Here is a 25,711-nt window from a genome sequence, read left to right on the forward strand (position 1 = left end):
CGCTCCCTCAGTCAGCGCGCACGCACTGCAGACAGGCGGGGCGCTGACAGACACAGACCGCGATATGCGGTTTGTAGGGAGCCGGGAGCCGGAGCTGGAGGGAGGGGGGCTGGAGTGGGAGGGAGGGGGGCGGGATCTGATCGTGGTGTCGTCTACCCCCCCACACACATACATACATACATACATACACATACACACACACACATACATACACACACACACACACATACATACACACACATACATGCATTTACACACACACACTTTAACCTGCAGCTCCTTCCCTGCTCCCCGCCCAAGGCGCCTCCCATCTAGCTCCTTCCCTCCCCTCCTCCCCATTGACTGACTCGCATACCATGTGACGCGTCGCCGCACGGGAACACAATTCTCTGGTATCCCCTGCTGGCTGACGCGTCACAGTACATAGTCAGTTGGCAGTGAGGAGGGACTGGGACCGGATCGTGAGGCTAAACAGCAATAGTGAGTTGCGCTCACGCGGCCGCCCACACCACCGGGCGCAGCGGGTCCCAGCCCTTACAGGCTTTGTGTGCTCCATGCATGCGACGTAGCTCATGTGACGTAGCTCGTACTGTCACACTTACTATGGCCGTGGGCTTAGTAGGGTGGATAGGGAAGGATCCCACGTTATTTGGTACAAAGTTGAGTGATTGGTAATATCTATGGGATGTGAATATAGGTTTCAGATGCAGATTTTTGTTTCAACAGGATTATTATGGAAAATGTTTAAAAACGGCAAAGGACCTGAAAACCAACGCCTGTGTAACTCCATCTAAACCGTTACCGAAATTCATAAGAGACGCACTGAGTGATGTTCATGAAGACGTCTCCTCACGGTATGGAATCCATGTTCAATGAGGAGCAGAGTAGCCTGTGGTATTGATTAGTGTTTGTATTGTAACGTGACCACCTCTCCCTGTTTATCATGAAATCAATCTCAGTCACCGTGACTATTATGTTCATTGTAAGAATTACATGGTGGGAACTTTATAAGTTTAATATAACTGAACCCACATTGTGCTCATCCCTAGATCACAAAGCACATCTGTTTGTATTGTGACTCTCTTGCTCTGAGGCTGGAGGATTGTAAACACGGGAACGATGAGATAGAACCTCAGTAACGTGCATGGAACATCCCGGGATATACACAAGAGAACCACAGGAAATGTAAAGGGAAAGAAGCAGTGTTTCAAATGTGAAGATACTGAAGTAACAATCCCTGCAGAACAGGGCATTACTGGCCAGTAAACTGCACCCGTGACCAAGTTATTGTTCACAGACCAGGAGTTAACTCCACTTTTTTTTTTATTCTGTTACTTTGAAACCTACAATTCCACTTCATTTTTCCTAAAGATACATGTATTTATATTAAAAGGCTCATTCTGTTTTCAGAGCATAAATATCATATAAACCTTTCCATAAATACAATCAAAAACTCTTCCTCAGTTAATAGGTCTACAATTTATTGACTGCCGATGTGGGACCGCAGCATTTTGCGGGCACTTTGGTCACTGAGCAAAAGACAAAAATGTAACGGAGATTAAACCTTTAAAGTAAATAGGAAGAATGCTGGTGTAGGTGGCTGGGCCAAGAAGTTCTGCCGCTACCATCAATGTCTGTGCTTGTGCAGGTACTATGGCTGTGGCATTGTGGTACCGGAGTGCTTGGAGAACTGCAGGATCTTGGATCTGGGCAGTGGGAGTGGCAGGGATTGTTACGTGCTCAGCAAGCTGGTGGGACAGCGAGGACACGTCACTGGGATAGACATGACTGACGAGCAGGTACAGTAATATACACCATATGGAGCGGGTTCCTGGATGTGAGTTTACACCTGCAGATTATTTCAATGCTTGTGACTCATATATATCTGCAGCATTTACCTACACTGTCTGCGGGCTTGTAATACACTGAGATGTGATGCGTTATAGCTTCCTATATCTTTTTTTAATGTACACACGAATGTCCATAAGGGATGTCTGGACACACAAAATGTCATATCCCTATGTGACCGAGAACATGGCACTGTTTAAGCCCGTCAGATCTTCACCACTCCTGTAGGTAACTTGGGTTAGATGTATTTACGGGTCACGTATTGCATATAATTCCTTAAGTGACATTGTTTGTGTCCTATATACTACAAAGTTTATATGGGCAGTGCTATATAAAATGAATGGCTACCCTTACGTAATCTTAACATCAGTATTCTGGAACAGAGTAGGTAAATGGGTTTCTTTTTAAGAGCAACACAAATATACTGTAGGTCTCCATTTCTATTGTGTATTACCATATTTACTTATGTAACCCTCCCTGCCCGGCTCCCAGGGAGTTTACATCAATTCTCTCTGAACATGGCTTGCTCAGAGATGATTACCCTGTCAGGGTGCTGGATATGTGCAGGCTGGGGGCGTTGGTAATGCAATGGTGGGCACCAGGAACTTTATTCATACAAACAGCATCTGTATTAATCACCATGGATAAAGTCTCGTTTACACGTCACTTTGTTTGTACCATATTCTCTGTATGTGCTGCCTGTATCCTCTTCCCTAGCTCCCCCCTATCTCTGCCCGCTAGGAAGGTGCTGAGGCGTAACTAACTCCTGTTTCCTGAAGGATCTCTCTGCTTTGTAGCGTTGATAGTGCTCTGTCTCCATTGGGCCCCTGTCGGCCTTGTACTACGCTCTCTCTCTGTCTGTGGTTAGTACTCTCGTTGCGGGTACTGAATGCCATCATGTGGCCTTCTGGGAGAGAGTCCGCTAAGGGCCCTCCCAATGGGGCTGGGCTATGCTTCGGGGCTGCGGCCATATTAATCCCAAAGGGCGGTTACACTTAAATTGTATATTTATTATACTTCATTTTGCAACACCAGAAAAGGTGAATGTAGGTGAATGTAGAGCATTGTAGACATTAGTGCAGAAGAGTTGCCTATACTGCATACTGTCTCTGTAATCTTCCCATACCGGGGCTTTACATTGTGCATTTATACTTTGTATTTTAGGTGGAAGTAGCAAGACGGTACATTGACTATCACACAAAGAGATTTGGTTTCCAGCAACCCAATGTGGACTTCATTTCTGGGTACATTGAAAATCTTCAAGCTGCCAACCTAAAGGACGAGAGCTATGATATTATCATGTAGGTAGCTTTATTGAACAATTCCACATTACATCATGTAATCAAATAGGCTTATATATTTTCTCTATTGGCCAAATATTTATCAAAGAGACTTTTTGCCTAGCTTAATGTGTTCATTACAAAGTGGTTGACGAATTTTATAGTCTGTTATCAAGGTTTATATTATAGTTTTAATTATAACAAGACCCTGTAGATATATCATGGACCTGTGATATATGGTATGTCCCAGGGAACCTTCAGATCAGGATCGAGAAGTATTTTAAAGTTACATTGAAGCCTTCAATGCAAGATGTACCTACATTATAACACTATGCCCTCAAGATCTTCATGAATGGTACATTATGGAAACACATACCTGTTGAGAGGGAGTACCAAGTACTGTCCTCTGAATAAGGGTGACCCAGATTAAGTCCCAGTTCCAAATACTTGTGGCCTTTAGAAAGTAATTTTACCTCCTAGTAGCAAACATTAGATTGTAAATTCTTCAGGATAATGAGTCATTGACATGATCAGTTCTACTATGTACAGTGCAGCGAACTATGTCACTGTAATGAATACAGTATGTTAGGAGGTATTGGGTATTTTAATCAATCTGGCACACAATGGACTAGTTCCGAATTGCCTTAAAAATACAATAATTGTTTTATGGCCTGTCAAACCAGGCCTGTGTTGTATAGGACTGAGGTTATCGAGTGAACATCTGTCTTGCCAGATATTTTAATCCCATATGGCTTTCCTGACACTAGAATAAACAAGACCCTTTTAAATACACCTTGAAAAGCATTCTTAGGAGGGGTTCTATATTGTGCCAAAGGGTGTGACTAGACCTACCGTTCAAAAGTTCTGAAATATGTCATTCTGGGCCTGACAGCAATTTACAAGAATACTAAATAGATATTTGTAACCGTTGCAATGAGACAAAGCAAATGGTTCCAAACACTTGGTGATTAGGAGGTTCAAAAGACAGATATCTGTTTCTCCTGCAAAAATTGACGTTGGGCTGACAAATTTTAGATGGAGGCTGTATGTTAAGTAGTGAAGTGTAGGAACCAGTCCCTTGTCCGGCGCTCCAGAAACATGAAGGAAAAAGCCAAGTAAATAAACTTAAAGTATATGTTATTGAGAAACAATAATAAAAGTCTTTAATTGAGACTACGGGAATATTGTTAGCTGTGTGAAGATAATATAAGACAGAGCCCATATATGTGTGGAGAAAAAAAACACAGGTAAGAATAAGGGTAGGTGGGAGGGATAGACCAGCACCGGTGAGCCCACCGCAGGGTGCGTCCACCGATGCCAATCAAAGCCAACCCACAACCCGCAAATATCCCTGCTGTCACACACTGGCCCCTAAGCATCACATGGGAAGGTAATAAAAAAACCACAGCTGAGAAGCATCCGTGTTGGTCCAAAATATCAGCGAAATCCAGTCCCGTTAAGTGTATGTTAAGTACACAGACGCAACAGTGAAGATGGTGTCTGTCTAGGTATTAGAGAAACAAAGTTAAGAAGCCTTTTATATATTGGAGAAAACTTTTTAAAACATCAGAAGATAGGTTTTTTTTCTTTTAGGTCGTAAATGTCAGCCAAGTGGCTGATTGATGACAGGGGCGGGTTTATGGTGGTTTCAATAGGAGGAGAAGAGTATATAGGTCTTAGCAAAGAGTTATGAAATTAGAATTCAACAGATGTGTGTTTTGGGAACAGGCACGTGAATTTAAGTTTTTCCTATGCCAGCGACCTCTCTGGGAAGAACCTATGACATGTGGTAACGTATCTTATGTTTATCCTTTTATTTGAAGAAATTATCTGCATTTATTTTAACTGGTTGTTCTTGTAATAATCGTTTTGTGTAACCTAATCGCTGTATTTTTTTAATATTAAGGCCAAACTTTACTTTGGGCTCTGAATGAACTGTTTGCACGCTTGGTAGAGAGTAAAATACCTTTTCTGACACATTTTGCTGCAACAGATTTTTGTGTGTTAAGTGCATAGTTTTTCTTTACTAAACAGGGACCAAATATCCTAGCAAATACAATTAATTTTGCGTTTATCTTTTGGTGGTGGCAGAAATTATTGTAACTGAGTATGGGGTGAATATTAACTCATTGGAAGTACTTTGCGCTGGAGAAAGGTGAGTTGGCTAGAGCCAGGTTGCATATCTAAGTGCTGTGCTGTTCGTGACAGAAGATATATTGGGACTGATTGAGGGGAGATATTAGTCATCTGTGGAGAAAAGTGAATCAGCTAGATAGCTGTGTGTATTAACCCTTATCCCATATACAGGTCACGTGCTCACAGGTGTGCAATATGTGACAGTCACCGTCAAATAGGAATACATTATTACTATTTTAACATAAATTGATATTGAGGACCGAAAACGACTCATGTATTTGTGATTGATAATGAATGATAATTATTTTGTTCCATTGTAGATCTAACTGTGTGTTAAACCTTTCCCCTGATAAAAAGACAGTGCTGAAAGAGGCATACAGGGTGTTAAAGGTAAGGTAGGAACACAATAGTGTTTAAAAAAAATGTTTGCAACACATTATTCTGAAATCAACGCACAACGGCCTTTAAGTTACATAAATATATATGTTTGCATATGAGTATATTTTATATGCATATGGATTTATATATTATTGCTTTGATTATTTGTTTTTACCTTTTTCCAAGTAGCATGCTAAAAGAAAACGTTCTATTTCTTAGGATGGCGGAGAAATCTACTTTAGCGATGTATATGTTAACAAGGCAATTCCTGATGAACTGAGGAAGAACAAAGTGCTATTGGGTAAGTGCCAAAAACAAAACCTCCAAATAAAAGCACTAAAAGGCAAACTATATCTCAAATCGCATTCCTATTCCCCATCTAAATATTATCCTATAATGTCCAATGGGGTGAACAGCACCGCCACACGTGTAGATTTGTCATATGACCGCATAGCAGTCCGGTGTCACGGGAGAAACTGCGGGGCTGGGAGAGGCTGGCAGGCGAGTAGCAATGGTCAGTAAACAGGCAGAGAGGTCAGGGCTGGCGACAGCCAAAGAATGGTCAGGAACAAAGCAGAGATCAATGCAGGCAGCAGGCAAAGGATGGTCAGCAAACAGGCAGAGAGGTCAGGGCTGGCGACAGCCAAAGAATGGTCAGGAACAAAGCAGAGATCAATGCAGGCAGCAGGCAAAGGATGGTTAGCAAACAGGCAGAGAGGTCAGGTCAGAGGGAAGCAGCAAAGGGACACGAAGGCAGCAAGCTTGTCCTAAAGGGAGAACCACAATAACCAGACAGGGAGGAAGGGGAGGGCTGGCTGGGCATGGGGGACAGGTGCTGAGCATTAGACAAATAGGCCGTGATTATAGCGCCCGCACGTGATGTCACAGGCCCTCTAGCTGGAGGCGATCGGGAGGCGACAGGGAGGCGTGGCCATGATGTCACATGAGCGGTTTGCCCTCAGTGGCTGAACCACTTACGTGACGTGGCCGTGACCTGGCCGTTGCGCTGCAAAAACAAATCCAATTGTATTTTGAAAAATAGCCTGCCTCCTAGAGGTGCGCGTGGCGTGCGGAGGCTCTACAATCACAGCCTTAGAATCCTCAGAGAGTTCTCTGGCGAGACCAGCGGCAGTCACAGCGGCCGTCCCAGCGGCCGTCCCAGCGGCAGTCACAGCGGCCGTCCCAGCGGCAGTCACAGCGGCAGTCACAGCGGCAGTCACAGCGGCAGTCACAGCGGCAGTCACAGCGGCAGTCACAGCGGCAGTCACAGCGGCAGTCACAGCGGCAGTCACAGCGGCAGTCCCAGCGGCAGTCACAGCGGCAGTCCCAGCGGGAGTCCCAGCGTCAGTCCCAGCGGCAGTCACAGCGGCAGTCAGAGCGGCAGTCCCAGCGGTAGTACAGCGGCAGTCCCAGCGGCAGTCACAGCGGCAGTCACAGCGGCAGTCCCAGCGGCAGTCACAGCGGCAGTCCCAGCGGCAGTCACAGCGGGAGTCCCAGCGTCAGTCCCAGCGGCAGTCCCAGCGGTAGTACAGCGGCAGTCACAGCGGCAGTCAGAGCGGTAGTACAGCGGCAGTCCCAGCGGCAGTCCCAGCGGCCGTCCCAGCGGCCGTCCCAGCGGCCGTCCCAGCGGCAGTCACAGCGGCAGTCACAGCGGCAGTCACAGCGGCAGTCCCAGCGGCAGTCCCAGCGGCAGTCACAGCGGCAGTCAGAGCGGCAGTCCCAGCGGCAGTCACAGCGGCAGTCACAGCAGCAGTCACAGCGACAGTCCCAGCGGCAGTCCCAGCGGCAGTCCCAGCGGTAGTACAGCGGCAGTCCCAGCGGCAGTCCCAGCGGCAGTCCCAGCGGTAGTACAGCGGCAGTCACAGCGGCAGTCCCAGCGGCAGTCCCAGCGGCAGTCACAGCGGTAGTACAGCGGCAGTCACAGCGGCAGTCCCAGCGGCAGTCCCAGCGGTAGTACAGCGGCAGTCACAGCGGCAGTCCCAGCGGCAGTCCCAGCGGCAGTCACAGCGGTAGTACAGCGGCAGTCCCAGCGGCAGTCCCAGCGGCAGTCCCAGCGGCAGTCACAGCGGCAGTCACAGCGGCAGTCCCAGCGGTAGTACAGCGGCAGTCACAGCGGCAGTCACAGCGGCAGTCCCAGCGGCAGTCCCAGCGGCAGTCACAGCGGCAGTCCCAGCGGTAGTACAGCGGCAGTCACAGCGGCAGTCACAGCGGCAGTCCCAGCGGTAGTACAGCGGCAGTCACAGCGGCAGTCACAGCGGCAGTCACAGCGGCAGTCACAGCGGCAGTCCCAGCGGCAGTCCCAGCGGCAGTCACAGCGGCAGTCACAGCGGCAGTCCCAGCGGCAGTCACAGCGGCAGTCCCAGCGGTAGTACAGCGGCAGTCACAGCGGCAGTCACAGCGGCAGTCACAGCGGCAGTCACAGCGGCAGTCACAGCGGCAGTCCCAGCGGCAGTCACAGCGGCAGTCACAGCGGCAGTCCCAGCGGCAGTCACAGCGGCAGTCCCAGCGGTAGTACAGCGGCAGTCACAGCGGCAGTCACAGCGGCAGTCCCAGCGGCAGTCACAGCGGCAGTCCCAGCGGCAGTCACAGCGGCAGTCCCAGCGGTAGTCACAGCGGCAGTCCCAGCGGTAGTACAGCGGCAGTCACAGCGGCAGTCACAGCGGCAGTCACAGCGGCAGTCACAGCGGCAGTCACAGCGGCAGTCCCAGCGGCAGTCACAGCGGCAGTCACAGCGGCAGTCCCAGCGGCAGTCACAGCGGCAGTCCCAGCGGCAGTCCCAGCGGTAGTACAGCGGCAGTCACAGCGGCAGTCACAGCGGCAGTCACAGCGGCAGTCACAGCGGCAGTCCCAGCGGCAGTCACAGCGGCAGTCACAGCGGCAGTCCCAGCGGCAGTCACAGCGGCAGTCCCAGCGGTAGTACAGCGGCAGTCACAGCGGCAGTCACAGCGGCAGTCACAGCGGCAGTCACAGCGGCAGTCACAGCGGCAGTCCCAGCGGCAGTCACAGCGGCAGTCCCAGCGGCAGTCCCAGCGGCAGTCCCAGCGGCAGTCCCAGCGGCAGTCACAGCGGCAGTCACAGCGGAAGTCCCAGCGGCAGTCACAGCGGCAGTCACAGCGGCAGTCACAGCGGCAGTCACAGCGGCAGTCCCAGCGGCAGTCACAGCGGCAGTCCCAGCGGCAGTCACAGCGGCAGTCACAGCGGCAGTACAGCAGCAGGCTGAGAAGGAGAACAGAGTTTAATACCTCTCAGGGACATCGCTGGCATCTGGCAGAAGGTTAGGTGCACGATGGACTGGGGACCACAACCTGGATACCCAATAGGATAAAGATATGGAAGAAAGCTCTCACAAATGAACTTACTTTCAGACCTGGAAAGAAATAAAGGGAATTAAGTTTCGGGTCACAATATTATCCTAGGGAACCCAAGCTGAAGCCTGCATGGAAGAATCAAACACGCATTACATTTAGGAAAACAGATGTTCTGAAGGGGCAATGCATCGATCTGACTTTTACTGGTGCAGTGATATTTTAATAAGTTAGTTATACCAAATAACTCAATTACAATGTGTTTCTTTTGCTACTGTGCATGTTTGCAGCTTGTTTTAGAACACCCCAAAGAATTCAATGTTCACGTAGATGACAGGTGGCTGATGTAGAAATTAAACATAACGCACCAACCACTCTATACTGTATAGTGATTAGTCGCAAAGAAGGAACATTCTTCAAGAATCAACATCTATATGTAGCCCTGGTTGGTTTTGGGCTACGAGTCTGCCCTCCTCCTGGCAGTAATCCCTAATAAGGGTAGGTTTGCCAGGAGTAATCATGGGTTTTCCCCACACCTTACAGCTCAGTGAGTCAGAGAAGGTAGTGCAATCAGGCCTGGCGTCCAATTAGGGGCAAGGGGCTGGTTCTTTCTAGAACTGACTTAAGGAGCTGTACTTCCTCAATTTAGCCAGTTGCCTCTACCCTTGAGAGAGGCTAGTCTACCCCACCCAGTTTTCAGGGCTCTGCTTACTGTGGGCCCTCCCTGAGGGGAGAGGAAGGGAGACTAGTCCCCTTACCCTACCAGAGGGTAAGGGAAGAGCAAGGACTGCTCCTGGTGGCCAGTGGCTGGGAGTGAATGTCCAGGGACATCCTGAAGGTGAGGACCCGTTGATGAGAATTGATTTCAGTGTAAGCTGTACACTGTCTTTGATTGCTATGAGGGTACTGAGAATAAAGAACATCTGCTTTCACACACTTCTTGCCTGAGACTGAAATCAATCAGGAAGAAGAAGAGATAAGTTCTCCTGCAGAGATTTCTCCCCACATCTCTGGGGGCTGCAAGAGATGGGGGCGCTCTCACCGTGAGTACGATTCGGGTAATACCCCAGAAGCCTGTCCTGACATCCCCTATAACACCATGCGGGAGATTCAGGGCCACTGTTTATCAGCAGGTATGCACCACACTACCATGAATAACCAGTGAAGGATTTTCCCCTCTAGACCCTATCTAAGATTGAGGGGGGAAAACAGGGTTACATCTAAATAACAAAGGCAGACGAGACCCTGATTTTTGTCCCCTTAGAAAAGTAAAAAATTAAAAAGCTTATGCTACATTGGACACACAACCCTTGTATTCAGTTATGTTTCCATAAAATAAGTGTGTTGTTATCATGTCTCCAGAAGGGTTCATACAACTTCCCTTTTAATGATGATTTCCTATCTTTTGTGACGCAGGGGAGTGCATTAGTGGAGCATTATGGTGGAAGGACCTCTTCCAGATTGCTGAAGAGATTGGATTCAGCACCCCGCGTTTAGTCACCTCCAGCTACATCACTATAAACAACAAGGCGCTGGAAGACATTATCGGTACGTTTATTGGGAGAGGTTTCCACCATATTAATGCAGCGTTATTCCAGTAGCTGTCTTTCATCTTTATTGCTGTATACATATAAATTAATCTCACATAAAAGATGGCTACATGATTTTAGTTAACACAGATTTTCTAACACTTAGGTCAAACATATGATATAATTGTTCTCCAATCCACTTCTTCACTAAAGTTCTCCGTGTATTCCATAGTTTTAAATATTCTTAGGGCCATATTAACTAAGCAGTGTTAAACTATAAGGCCCTTACACCCCATCTAAATGAATAGGCACCTTAACAACTCATTTTGATTTAAATATGGCCCTTATTCTCTCAACAGTAAATAGAGTCAGCAGGGTGTTCAGTAGGACGATACAGTCAGGGTGATTCCTTCCTGTGAAAGGGAACAAGTTCCTGATTAGACTAAGAAAAGTGCTGGGAACAATTTATTGTATCTAAAGTTCCTGGTTAGAGTTGGGCACTACTCGCTTATATTCAACTACTATAAAAAGATCCAAAAACAATGTAGCGTGTACAAAACATAAGTTAGGGAGAGCACATAACCAGCAGAGTGCACCTTGTATTGCATTAGAGAATGTTTTATTTCTTTTGTGTATATCTTATAGCATACAATGAAAAGTTAATTTACTCATATCATTGCATTGAAAGGTTTGTTTGCAGATAATGTGGTATTTTGTTTTTTTTTCAAATGCAAAGCTACATTTTTTAGATAGTTATTGCAGCCAAAGACCTTGATGTGCTGCCTGAATTCTGCACGCAGCCAGGGAGAAAAGACCCGCTGAAATGAGCTAGATTATTCCTAACCTTGACACTTCTTTATATAAAACAAATATTCTAATGGCTGTCTATGTAATATTGGCACATGAGTGATGTCGTAAATAAGCTCTGGTAAACCGAAGATATAAAAGGCATTTTTTGGTATCCTAACAATATAGATTTGTTTAATCTTTTGTATCTACTTGAATCGGAATAATTCTAGTGTATAATTATTTAATAAGATCCCTCATCTTTTTGTATTAATGGTCACTCTCAAGGTTACCTCAGTGTAATTTATTTATTGTTAGTAAAACCTCATCAGTCGTAATGAATTATTGAAATAAAGAACAGCTGGCAGAAAAAGCCAATTACCACAATAAACTTGGAATATTATATATAGATATAATGATATCTCAAAATCACAATCCAAGAAATAAAACCATATTCAAAATTCAGCTGTCAAATAAAGCAATAAACCAATTGAAACAAATTAGCAAAACAACACAGGTGTAGTCGTATTGAATTAAAGTAAATCAGTTGTAGTTTACACTGTGAGGACAATGTATACTGTATTGTGATACATTTCTTGTGTATTTGTAATGAATCAGGGATGTTTATTCACCTGTGAAAATATGGAATATGAATATCTTTTGGCCCCAAAAATTGCCTTCAACCAATCAAACACATTTCAGATGCAACCAGCCCCCATCCTACAGCACTATGCACGAAGGTCATATCAACATCTGGTCTCATGTTCATTTTAGGTGACTACAGATTTGTCTCTGCCACCTTTCGCCTGTTCAAACTCCCGCAGAACAGTGAGAAGATAAAATGCCTGGCTATATACAATGGGGGAGTCACTGGCTGGGAGGACCAGCTGCAATTTGATGCCAACTTCACATTCAAGGTGCAGCACTTCTCATTTAAGGCACAGCTAGAAAACAACTCTTACTGTTTGAGCTTCTAGCGCTTAGTTCTGTGTCCAGATCTATGAACCGTTTTGTGCATTTCAACATACAGATGCAGCGGCCGTTATCCGACCATTTCTCGGGTTGAAAAATGCAATATATTGCGTGGTGGTCTGAGATGGTTCACTGCAGACTAAATGGCCCATCGGATTCACACAGCAGGAGTCCCCGCTGTGTGAATCCTACCGGGGTCTACCTGTCTGGAGGAGACGCGCAGTAAGAGAGAGGCTGAATCAGTCACTCTAACTGCATGCCTCTAAAAGGCGATCGCGGGGGGTTTATTTAATTTGGATACTACAGTATTGTAGCAGGGGGTCTCTGGAGCTGAACTGCATTGATTTCAGGTCTGGGGACCCCCTACTTCCCGAGTTACAGGCCCCGTTATGGGGTGCCGGTATCCCCGCAATGTTAAAGGCCTCCGGTCACGTGACACAGAGCATTTTAACATGGCGGGGATACCGGCTCCCCATACTGGGGCCTGTGTCTCGGGAAGCAGGGGGTCCCCGAGGCTGAAATCAACTTGGTTCAGCTCAGGAGACCCCTTGCTCACGCACACTATGAATAAAAATATAAATGTAAGCAGCTTCATTACCTTAGTGGCTAATACTTACTTGAAAACGAAAGGTAACTCTCAATGTATTACTTGCTGGTAAAACATTTTTATAAATAAATATAATTATACCTATTGTACCAATACATAACCCACCCCCTGTACCCCCAACAACCCCCCCAACACATACAGTAATGGGCAAAATTACTATTATCCAGATATGGATAATAGTGCATTTGCCTATTTCAAATAAAACATCAACCAGCATAAAGTAAATAAAACATGCACTTACCACTGTCAGGATGAAGGCTGTCCTCATCCTCATCACTTTTCTTGTCCTCCGTTATCAGCAGCAGCAACAGTACAAGTACAATAAATAAAATACAATCTAATGGCCCCTACCCCCCTAATCACTTAGCGGTTAGTACCCACTATAGTAATTAAGGGGTTAACCCACCCTCCCCCACTACCCCACTACCCACCCAGGATGCCTAACCATCCCGGGGTCACTACCCCCACTACTCATTGATTGGCACAGTGTTAAAACATGCCCATATAAATATGGGCATGCTTTAACATTATAGCAATAAATAGTCAAGCTAAAAAAAAAAAAAACAGGCCCAAAATAAAATACAGTATTACATAGAAAAAATACCTATTACAAATGCCAAAAAACAATTGATTGGCACAGTGGCACACTCATGCCCTGTTTACATGAGACGCCACTATGCCAGGCAATATGCAACCTGCCAATGTCCAAAACAAGCCTCAAATTAAAAATACATTCAATTTTAATCCAAAAAATGCCAAAAGAAACCCCAATTGATTGGCACAGTGGCAGTAAAGCACTGCAGGAAATATTTGACAACCGTCTCTACCTGCGAGACTCGCAAAAACGGTTATGTTAGTATTGGTTAAACATTCTTATCCACTGCATGCAGAATACAGATCCAACATCCATGTGCCTTCAGTTTATAGATATGACGTCAGTATTATGTGGTGCAAAGCAGACAGAAGTCTTTTGTGTTGACACAGAGTGACAAACGGATATCTGTCTCTGGCCACCACCGAAACATCAAGTGTTTGGCCTTTTTACATCTGTCACCTTAAAACGATTACAAATATCTAAATGTTATACTTCCAAATAGGTGTAAGGTTTAGGATTCCATATTTCCTATCTTTTGAACGCGCCTTGGCACTCTGTAGAACACTTCCAGGAATGCCTTGAAAGTACCTTTAAAAGTGTCCTGGTTACTCGAGTGTCGGGATAGCCATCATTTAATCGCTAGCACAATAGATGCCCTATCTCTAGATTCTAATAGTCCCATACATCACAGAGGCCTGGTCAAAGGTAGAATAGGCCAGGGGAGCACAAGCGTTTGCTACTGGGCCCCCCTGTCTTGCCTGCCCTGGTGCTCGCGCCCCCCCCCCCCCTACCTTGCAGCTGCGTCAAATGACGCTGCGGGGTCATTTGAAGCCACGTTGCCATGGCAACACGTCACACAGCCGTCTGAATCACGGTAAGTTGAGTGCTGCAGAGGCCTCACGCGATCCCCAAGCATTTCATTTAAATGCCTTGGGGAAGAGCGCAGGGCCTCTGCAACTGCCTGCGCCCCCCCCGAAAAATCTCCTGCCCCCAGCTTGCGCACCGCTGTAATAAGCCACAAAAACATTTATTTGTATTTGTATTTAAGTCAAACTGAAGCCACATGAATCCCTGAACCACCATATTGATTAAAATACTTACAGTCCCTTGTCATCTTTATTACAATAAGTATCTTTTAGAAGAAAGCTTAAAACATTAATAATTGGGAAGAGTGCGTATATTTTATCAGTGCCAGTCACTGTGGTTTGCATTTATGATCTGAATTAGAAATGAGCAATGCGTGTGGAAATTATCATTGCTTTGGCCATTGTAATGATGTCACTTTGCTCTCTGTCGTCAGGAAGGGGAATTTGCAGAAGTGGATGAAGAATTATGCGGCATCCTGAAGAATTCTAGGTTTGCCGATGAGTTTCTGTTTCGGGCCCTTGAAAAAGGAATTTCTTCTGCAGGGTGTTGCCCTAAGAAGGTCAGTTTAATGCTGTAATGAAGTGTTTCATACTGTACGTGGTTATCAAAGAGAGACTCAAGTTGTATTATACAGACCACTAAGGATTGACATAATAGCTTTGTATAACCAGGCCATTGTAAGATGATGGACAATGTAATTGTGGCAGCAAAGTGGAAATGTAGTCCTTAAACAAGCCTGGAAAACAAAGAACAGATCCTGCACTCCTACCAATTGGGCTAAAATATACTAGTGACATGTTTACATTTAGACGCTAAGTCTGTGTAACAAAGGAGTCATTTGGTTGCATCTTTTGATCAAAATAGGATTGAAGTCTGCCAACCTCTTCAAGGTAACCTCCATTTAGCAGGTACCTGCACTGAATATATGTAATTAAACAAGCCAGACACATAATCAGTGTGCAAATATGAGACAAAGTGATGCTCAGATATAAATGTGTGCATTTATAATGTCTTTGAAACAACGATTGTTACACTGCAACCATCCATAAATTTAAATGACCATAAATGTATGCCGGGGGCACAATGACCTAGTGGTGTCCCTAGGACTACCACAGCCAGTGGTCTTTGTAAATAAACCCCTGAAAAGCATAAAGCCCCACGGGACGAAACGCGTTGGTGCATTTGTGGCTTTCTTTTTCTGTGAGCGGAAGCTGATGAATTAAATACCTTTCTTTTATTCTGGAGTTGCCATCCATTTTTTGCTGCTGTGCTCCTTTGCTCCATTGCTGCTGTTACATAATCAGTGTGAGATGTGTAGGCAGAATATTGGAGATAAGGAAAAAGCAGAGGTATTAAACAAATTCTTTGCCTCTGTGTTTACCAGGGAAGAATCTATTTCAATAGTAGGGCCGCAGGAGGAAGCCACAACCTCCATATTAATGAAAAACTGGTTAACTGAGGAAGAAGTTCATAAGCGACTTGAAAAAATTAAAGTAAATAAGGCACCTGGCCCCGATGGCATACATCCAAGAGTTCTCAAGGAGTTAAGTTCAGTAATAGCCAAACCATTATATTTAATATTCAAGGACTCCATTTCCACAGGCTCAGTACCACAAGATTGGCGTAAAGCAGATGTGGTGCCTATAGTTAAAAAGGGAGCTAGATCACAACCAGGGAATTACAGACCTGTAAGCCTGACTTCAATAGTGGGGAAACTACTTGAAGGTTTAATACGGGATAATATTCAGGAATACCTAATGGAAAACAAAATCATTAGTAATAGTCAGCATGGATTTATGAAGGATAGATCATGCCAAACAAACCTTATTTGTTTCTTTGAGGAGGTAAGTAGGAATTTAGACCAGGGTAATGCAGTTGATGTGGTCTACTTAGATTTTGCAAAGGCTTTTGATACGGTTCCACACAAGAGGTTGGTGTACAAAATAAAGCAAATTGGACTCAGTAATAATATATGCACCTGGATTGAAAACTGGTTGAAGGACAGACAACAGAGGGTTGTCATAAATGGAACTTTTTCAGGTTGGGCTAAAGTCGTGAGTGGAGTACCTCAGGGACCGGTACTGGGACCCCTGTTTTTCAGCTTGTTTATTAATGACATTGAGGTTGGCATCGAGAGCAAAATCTCCATCTTTGCTGATGATCCTAAATTGTGTAAGGTAATAGAATCAGAGCAGGATGTAATTTCTCTCCAGAAGGACTTGGAGAGACTGAAACGTGGGCAGGTAAATGGCAGATGAGGTTTAATACAGATAAATGTAAGGTTATGCATTTGGGATGCAAGAATAAACTGGCGACTTACACATTAAATGGGGCTAAATTGTGGGAATCCTTGATGGAGAAGGATTTAGGAGTGCTTGTAGACAGCAGGCTTAGCAATAGTACCCAAAGTCATGCAGTAGCTGCAAAGGCAAACAAGATCTTATCTTGCATCAAACGAGCAATGAATGGAAGGGAAGTAAACATAATGATGCCCCTTTACAAAGCATTAGTAAGACCACACCTTGAATATGGAGTACAATTTTGGGCACCAATCCTAAGAAAAGACATTATGGAACTAGAGAGAGTGCAGAGAAGAGCCACCAAATTAATAAAGGGGATGGACAATCTATCTTATGAGGAGAGGCTAGCTAAATTAGATTTATTTACATTAGAAAAGAGGTGTCTGACTTCCGGTGATGTCATCCAAGATGGTGGGTTAAACAGGGAGGTCTGAGAACCCTCACGCATCAAAAGGTAAAAAAAGCCGTTTCCACCCCTCGAAACGGACAGCAAACAGATCCACAGAGTGTCTGAACCCCACAGCATGCCACAGAAGGCGAAAACCCCAACCTCTAAAGGAGTCCCAAAATTCTTCCAGCCGCAGCAAAAACACGGCCTAGCGGGTATGCAGGGTCCCCAAGATGGCGTCGATCACCACGCGGCCGCATCCCCGCAAAGAGAGGGAAGCACGCAGGCAGAGGAACCAACCCTGGACAGGGAAATTACACGCTCATATCTCGAGGACCTCCTCTCCAATATGCATGACATAGGTAGATAAGGGAATAAACCTTATCTAATAGCTAAATTAGATTTATTTACATTAGAAAAGAGGTGTCTGACTTCCGGTGATGTTATCCAAGATGGTGGGTTAAACAGGGAGCTCTGAGAACCCTCACGCATCAAAAGGTAAAAAAAGCCATTTCCACCCCTCGAAACGGACAGCAAACAGATCCACAGAGTGTCTGAACCCCACAGCATGCCACAGAAGGCGAAAACCCCAACCTCTAAAGGAGTCCCAAAATTCTTCCAGCCGCAGCAAAAACGCGGCCTAGCGGGTATGCAGGGTCCCCAAGACGCGGCCGCATCCCCGCAAAGAGAGGGAAGCACGCAGGCAGAGGAACCAACCCTGGACAGGGAAATTACACGCTCATATCTCGAGGACCTCCTCTCCAATATGCATGACAGGCTGCATAAGACTCTTAAACAAGAACTTAAAGAAATGATGGCAGGAATGCGGGAAGAGATAAGCGGCCTTACGCAGAGAACAGACGATCTCGAGAGTAAGCTGGAAGAATCCCTGCAGGCACAGGCCATGGCGGACGACGAGATTATGCGCCTGGGGGAGGAGATCAGACTACTGAAAGACAGTATCGAGGACCAGGAGAACCGGGACCGGCGACAGAATCTCAGGATTCGAAATGTCCCGGAAACGGTTCTCCCTGAACAAATAAAACCTTATTTGGTCGACCTCTTCAATAATCTGTGCGAAGGACTTGATAACAGAGATCTGGAAATCGACAGGGCGCACCGCGCGTTAGGTCCCCGCTCCAATGACCCGAAGCGGAGGCGAGACATCATAGTCCGCCTCCATAGCTACTCCACGAAGGAGAAAGTGATGGCGGCGAGCAGGGAGAATAGCAACCTAACCTTCAAAAATGAGCCGGTGCAGATCTTCAGTGATCTCGCTAAGATCACGATCGAACGCCGCCGGGAGCTTAAGCCGCTTACTCAATCACTCTGAGAGAACAACATCCCTTACCGTTGGGGCTTTCCGTTCCGACTGTTAGTCAACAGGAACGGGAAACAAAGATCCATCAGGCTCCCGGAGGAGATGCAAGGATTCGCCCGTGAACTGGGCCTGACGCTGCCTCCAACGAGAAACACCATGCGGAGAGAGCCACGAGACACAAGCCAGGAGCGGAGAACCACGCGAGCCTCAGAAAGATTGGCGGGCCACCAGGAACAGCAACCCTGAACATCCAGATGACCAGCCCGAAACCCCGAGAGGAGCAGCCCAGAGACCGGTAACCCAAGTCGCCTTCCCAGAGGATTACACGTCGGAGCAGTACCGCTTGCTGCCGCTTTTACACCCGGTTAACCGAAGCGATCCCATTATCACAGGGTTTTACCTGCAATTCCTGCACCTGAGTAAACAGCACAGGCGAGTCGAGAAGCGCGGAGGCAGGAGAGGGGAAACCCGATCCACTGGTAATCTCACCGACCAGGCCCCGCTGGGAACTCCTCGACCTGCCCGTGAACACCGCCTAGATCAGGTTTGGCTGCCCCCCCCCCAGATAAACGTTAAATCTGGACTCCATACGAGAGTGCTAGCCACGTTCCCCCCCCCCCCCTTCATCAATCGGACTGCTACCGAAGCTGTAACCCTGGCAACGAGACTAACACATCGCTCAGGCCAAACACCCCACAACCCTGCATCCCCCCTTCTCCCCCTAGCATTACACAAATGCAGCCCAGACCCCTGTTATAGCTCAAGTGACAGCCACTTTACAGCGCCCCTCATTACCACAACACAAAACAGACCAACTCACCCCCCCCCCATTCGGTTACTCCCCCTTCCCCCCCCCTCCCCATCCACAACTCCCCCCCCCCCTTTTTCACTTCAGGACCCCCCCCCTACCCATTACCCAATCCCATCTCCCCCCCCAGGCCTGCTCCCTTCCCCCTCCCTCCCCTGACCTACCCCCCCCAAACACACCAACCTAGAACAACTGCGAATTAACCTACACCATATAAACTCCGCAACACCCCCAACCCCAAACAACCAAATATGAGTCACACTAAAGCCAACATCAAATAATACAGGAAACCATCATTGGATCCCCCTCCCCTACCCCCCCCCTCCCATCACCACACCAAGCCACCGTCCCCCCCCTCCACTCCCCCCCCTAAACCTAACCCCCGCTTACCTTCACCCATGCACGGACAAATCCACAAGTCAACCCAGACACACAGAAGAACTCAGCACCTGAAACACACCAAAACAGAGAACCGAGTGGAGCACAAACACGTGATGTCAACAAAACACCAAACAGTGGTACACAGACACCAGCAAACTGCACACAAGCTAAAACGCGATCATAGACCCACAATAACCCTCACACATACCTATCCCCGCAGGCCATCCCCCTACCCACCACCCTTCCTCCGCTTTCTCCCCAACCTCACCCCCCCCCCCCCCTCAGATAGAATAATAAACACGCCTGGAAACTCTGAACTCATACATAAAAGTCCCCAATCTCCTTAAACAAAACAGAGACTGAGCCCGCCCCAGTGTATAGAACACGTAACAGGAAACCAATGTATACCAAACATACAAGTGTCCCGCACCAAGGGACAGTTGAAACTGAGACCACTGTGATTTCACTACCAAAAGCTACCACAAATGCCTATCATGACAGGGAACGCCAGCCCATTTAAGGCGTAGGTGACCCTAACCCAATTGCCACACCATCCCCCCCCCCTTATCCCACCCCCTGACCGCCCACCACCACCCTCCCCCCCCCCTGCTCCCATCCCCTCCCCCCCCTCCCTCCCAGGACCCCATCCCCCTTAGAACTACTCAAGCTAATGACTCTCTCACCTGCTGCCCAGGACTCTCAGATAGCCGCGTCTCAGACACACACCGACACGAGCTTAAGAGCGTAGCAACGCCCAGAACTGATCACATGACTCTATGAAGTCGCGGCTTGGCACAAACAAAACAAACCCGTTAGACCTAGTGACACACACCTACAAAAATAAAGTAACCCCCCCCCCTCAAACCCCCCCCCGAGACATCCCTGATCACCCCCCCCCCACCCCCCCGCCCTGGGCACAGCACACTCCACCACAAAGGTCCCCCAGACCCCCCACACACAGTTGTGAACGAGCCCACCCTGGTGTGGATGATGGAGATCCAAGATATAATTGGGATACAAATGTCTCAAACTCGGACGCTAATGAAGATAGGATAACTGTGATCTCCATGCCAACATCTACTGTGAATGTATAATATCACTGTGATTATGTCCACATCGTATGTATATGTATCCCCAAGTTAATTTAATTGTTGCAACACCCGCACACTACCCCCCCCCCCCTAAACCTCCAACGATGCCACCCCCCCTCTCCTCCCTGCACCCCCTCCCCCCCTTCCTCCCTGCGTCTCTCCCCCCCCACCCCACTCCCCCCCGTAGAGTAATCCCCCCCCTCCCCTTCCCCACCAGCTTTCTCAACCCCCCCCCTCCCCCCCACCCTACCGCTTCCCTCCTCCCCCCCCCTCCCTCACCCACCCTGATGTTGACAAAGAAATAAATGTATAAACAGATTATTGGAAAAATAGATTGTATATCTAGCATTCAAGAGTTACCTATATCCATGACATGCTTTATATGTACCATGTGTAGGCGGTTCTTAAAAAACAAAACGCCGAAATCTTCTCCCTCTACTCCCCCTGTCCCCCTCGCCCCCTCCCCCCCCCTCCGCTTCTTACCACACTTCCCACCCCCCCCCCACCCCTTTCCTCGCCAGCTTCCCCCCCTAGGCCCTACTCCCCCCCCCCTCCCCTTAAAAACTCTGTAATGACCCATTCCTATCTGGCCCCTCCCGCCCCCTCCCCCCCTACACACCCCCTCCCATCCTCCCCCCCTTCCCCCCCTCCCCCCGCTTTCTCCCCCTATCAGAGAACTAAGGACACAAATGAGTTCTTTGAGCGGAGGAAAAACAAAGAACTAGAGGGTTCGGCCCCCTACCCCCCCACACTCCCCACCGGATGCCGACACCGGAGTCAACCCCGTTGGGCTCGTTAGCCCAAAAGCCGGTCGCCCACGGACCAGGCAAATACTTGTTAGGTTCAAGCTTGAACCTCATCCTACTTCTCTCTCTACCGCTGACTCTGTCCCAGCGGCACTACCCCCCACCCCTCCTGCCCCCTCCCCACCCCCCTCCCCCCTTGGCCCATCCAACCAACCCTACAATAAAACAAGCAACCCACAGAAGTTTGCTAGGGCCGTACCTACGTATATACTACAAGATCAGGACCCCCCCAGATGGGAAGGGAGGATCCCTCAAAACCAGACACGCTAACATCACATATGGCCTCTAACGCCCCAGTAAAAATAGTATCGATCAACGTCAAAGGCCTTCAAAATAATACGAAAAGGAGGCTCGCCCTCCAAGACATAAAACAGTCTGGGGGAGACATCGTATTCCTGCAGGAAACCCACTTCACATCAGATGGCCCCCCAAATTTATTCAAAAAAGTGTTTCCAACATGCTTTTATGCATCATTTAGTAGTAAAAAAAAAAGAGGTGTCTAAGAGGGAATATGATAACTATATACAAATATATTCGAGGACAGTACAAGGAGCTTTCAAATTAACTATTCATCCCAAAGGCAGTACAAAGGACTCGGGGGCATCCCTTTAGGTTGGAGGAAAGGAGATTTCACAAGCAACAAAAAAGGGAAAGGAAAGGATTCTTTACAGTAAGGGCAGTTACAATGTGGAATTCATTACCCATGGAGACTGTGATGGCAGATATAATAAATTGGTTCCAAAAAAGGTTGGACATCTTTTTAGAAAGGAAAGGTATACAGGGATATACCAAGTAAGTAAACATGGGAAGAATGTTGATCCGGGGATTAATCCGATTGCCAATTCTTGGAGCTAGGAAGGAATTTATTTTTCCCCTTATGAGATATGATTGGATGAAATAACACTGGTTTTTTTTGTTTGCCTTCCTCTGGATCAATACGTAAGTATAGATATAGGATAAAGTATCTGTTGTCTAAATTTAGCATAGGTTGAACTTGATGGACGTAAGTCTTTTTACAACCTCATCTACTATGTAACTATGTAACTATGTAACTATGCAACATCCAAACTCTAGAATTTGAATGTTTCACTTACATTGACATGTCTCATTCCATTAGATGAGTATATTTGGTATTGTGATGTTATATTGTGACCAGATCTATTGATATTTGGTTTATTGGTATAGATGGGGCTGGCCCTGAGCTGCATAGCACCCACATATGGGCCTCATTCATGATATTTGATTTACCAAGTGCTGGCTAATGACACACAATGTGTTGCACTGTGGCTCATTCCCAGCTGTGTGAGAATAGTTTTGTGAAATATATTCCTAATGCAAAGTTACCTGTGGACATGATCGTGTAGGATGTAAGAATTCCGACATACTTAACAAAGTGTTATTATCACATAGTATTTAAAGCTGCAGTTCAGGCTCCCGTTTTGTTTTGTTTTAAAGTTTTTTTTTTTAAAGTTTTTTTTTAACTTCAATAGTTTAATATGGGCAATCTCTACTTACCTAAAAAAACTGCATAGCTGCCAGTCAATTCGTTCTCCGTCTATTGATCGGCAAAGTTTGGCGACATCTTTAAATATGGGGAATGTAAATCGTTGCTATAGGAACAAGCATGCTTGTTAAAATAGAATACAAGAAAATTGGTCTTTCAAATTTTTTTTTTTAAAACAGAAAATGCTAAAAGTATTTTTTCTTACTACAGAACTGATTTATTAAAAAAAAACACACATGCAGGATATTGCTTGAACTGCAGCTTTAATGGAAGACTTGTAATGATGAATTATATACGCAGCTAAATAACTCCGTCACACTGTACAATCATATATTTTATATTTTTCCAGTCACTAAACTCATTTTTAGCTATTTTGTCACAATAAAGATGTGATGTTATGATATATTGTAACTTACGTTTTGGCTACTTAGTCCTCCTTGTGGCATCTGAAGATAACATTACAAAATACTTTTCCTGTACAAATGTCCTAATATTTCCAGCTTAAATAAAGCCATCACATTTACTAAAGAACATGCTGTGCCTAAATTAGTTAAAAAATAATTTCAGAAAATTAACAAAGCGGGGGTCCCCGGCAGTCCCATTCAGTTTGAATGGGACTGCCGGGGACCCCCGCTGTGTTAATCAGATGGGCCATTAGTCTGTCTGCAGAAATGTCACAGAAATGTTGTAGCATTACTGGAAGATTGCCCCAGATTTTCCAAGGCAAGTGTTTGGATACTCGTGGATGCAACTGTATAAGCTCAGGAAGCACTCAGAAGCAGTGGAGCTGTCCAACAGCTGATTTAGCTCACTGCTAAAGCTGCTGCCTCAAAATCAACCTGAAGTGCAACAATGACACCAACATGTGTGTTAGGCCCCTAAATTGGTATCAATATCGCATTTCTTCATGTTGGCTTTGAGGACACCCTTGAAGCTTTCTCTCTGTGCTCCACATTACAATTTGAGTGAGTCCAACCTTGTGTTAAAGCTGCAGTTCAGTCAATATCCTGCATGTGTGTTTTTTTTAATAAATCGGTTCTGTAGTAAGAAAAAATACTTTTAGCATTTTCTGTTTTTAAAAAAACAACTTTGAAAGACCAATTTTCTTGTATTCTATTTTAACAACCATTTGCTAAGGCACTGCCCCTTCATGTCCTGTCACAAGCCCTGGCACACCCCTTTGTCAGCCCTGCCCTCCCTCTAGCACATGTCAGTGCAGGAGTGCTCATGAATATTCATGAGCTTCCACTGAGAGAAAGAAGCAGAAGAAAAACAGATCCCTTCACTAATGATGTCACCAAATTTCGCCTATCAATACATGGATAACGAATTGACCTGCAGCTATACAGTTCTTTAGGTAATTAGAGATTGCCCACATAAAACTATTGAAGTAAAAAAATAAATAAAAAAAATAAAAAAGACTAAACTGCAGCTTTAAATGGTGTACACTCAGAGGAGGGGAAGGTGACCAGTGGAGTACTTGAGGGATCTGTACTGGGACCGATGCTCTATAATATCTTTATTAGTCACATTACAAATGGCTTGGAGGGGAAAGTATGCCTCTTTACAGATGACAGAAAGATCTGTAACAGGGTTGACATTCTGGGGGCTGGTCTCAACAAAGTGACTAATGATTTAGGTAAATTGGAGGAATGGTCAAGAGTGTGACAACTACCATTTAATGTGGCATGTAGTTCCACGGGTGCCCTTGCACACCCAGAGGTTGAGGCCAGTTCACATTCAGAAAATACTCCTAGTTGTGATATGTGCTTAGTTTGGCACGGCTGGCTGCTCTCAGTAAGCCACTTTTAGTCTTGCCAGAAACATCTACATTTTCATGGACAACTTTTTCCACCCTGGTGGGGCTTGGCTGACTTTGTCTTCCTTGTGTAGTGATGAGTACTAGAAGGCTGCTGGGAGTCAAATATAACTACTGCTCTATCTGTAAGAGCAGCTATAATCTTTTCCCTAGGGTCCTACTCATTGTCTGGCTAGGGTAGCCATAGCCAAGATCACCACATCCCCACATCAGTGCCCTTGTTTACCAATATTAGACTTTTTTCAATATTTCACTGAGTGCGATTCATCAGCAAATCTCTATCTACCATGTGTATAACATTCCACCTCCCACCCTGAGCTCCGTCCCAAATGCACAAGCACATGGTGTGAGCCCTATTTATAGTCTCGGCATTTAGCGAATCGCAATGCACATTGACTAAACCTATTAACTTAATATCTGGCAAATCGCTTGCAAACTCTGACTCAGTCGCATTTTTTCCCGTCTGAAAAAGGAGCAAATTCTGTGTGGTTTGTGACCTGCCAACATTTGACACATCTCTAGTGTTTATTCAAATGTGAAAATTCATTGACGGCAACTTTAAATATTTTTCATTAAGGGGCGGCAGGGAAAGTGTCTGTAAAATGTCACATTAATGGAAGATCCCATGAACCAATGCTTGTCAGCTGTGTGCAGCGAGACCACATTTAAGTTCAGCTTCACTTTCTTTGTTGCCTCATATAGGAAAGTGAATGGGACGCAAGGGTCCTTATACTCTTATGGAGTAGCACTGCTTAGTAAATATGGGCCATAACGTTGTGCCTGCTTTTATCGCCACAAGTAATTATGTTAGACCCCTATACGATTAGTGACATTAAAGTGGTTGGTGATAAAGAAAGGTCTCAGAACCTCGTTCCTGTGTCATTTAGAAAGTGCTGTACGCCTGAAGCAGTCTGCGGTGTTTGTTTACATACTCCTTATTCCACATTGAATACCACAAAAGACACACAAACCTCCTCCGACTATGCAGCC

The 25,711-nt window shown here is 46.1% G+C and overlaps 1 protein-coding gene across 1 annotated transcript in view; it reads left to right on the forward strand.

The window, feature by feature from the left end:
- LOC142501918 (arsenite methyltransferase-like) overlaps positions 1-25,711 on the forward strand; it is a 37,693-nt gene that overhangs the window by 5,534 nt on the left and 6,448 nt on the right. Inside the window, exons 3-10 of the mRNA XM_075612510.1 lie at positions 727-854; positions 1,649-1,799; positions 3,013-3,149; positions 5,585-5,654; positions 5,862-5,943; positions 10,364-10,495; positions 12,037-12,179; positions 14,737-14,862. Coding sequence (XP_075468625.1) covers positions 727-854; positions 1,649-1,799; positions 3,013-3,149; positions 5,585-5,654; positions 5,862-5,943; positions 10,364-10,495; positions 12,037-12,179; positions 14,737-14,862 — 969 coding nt within the window. The remainder of the gene's footprint in view (positions 1-726; positions 855-1,648; positions 1,800-3,012; positions 3,150-5,584; positions 5,655-5,861; positions 5,944-10,363; positions 10,496-12,036; positions 12,180-14,736; positions 14,863-25,711) is intronic.

Source organism: Ascaphus truei, chromosome 8, assembly GCF_040206685.1.
Source record: "Ascaphus truei isolate aAscTru1 chromosome 8, aAscTru1.hap1, whole genome shotgun sequence".
In the NCBI taxonomy this organism is placed as follows: domain Eukaryota; kingdom Metazoa; phylum Chordata; class Amphibia; order Anura; family Ascaphidae; genus Ascaphus; species Ascaphus truei.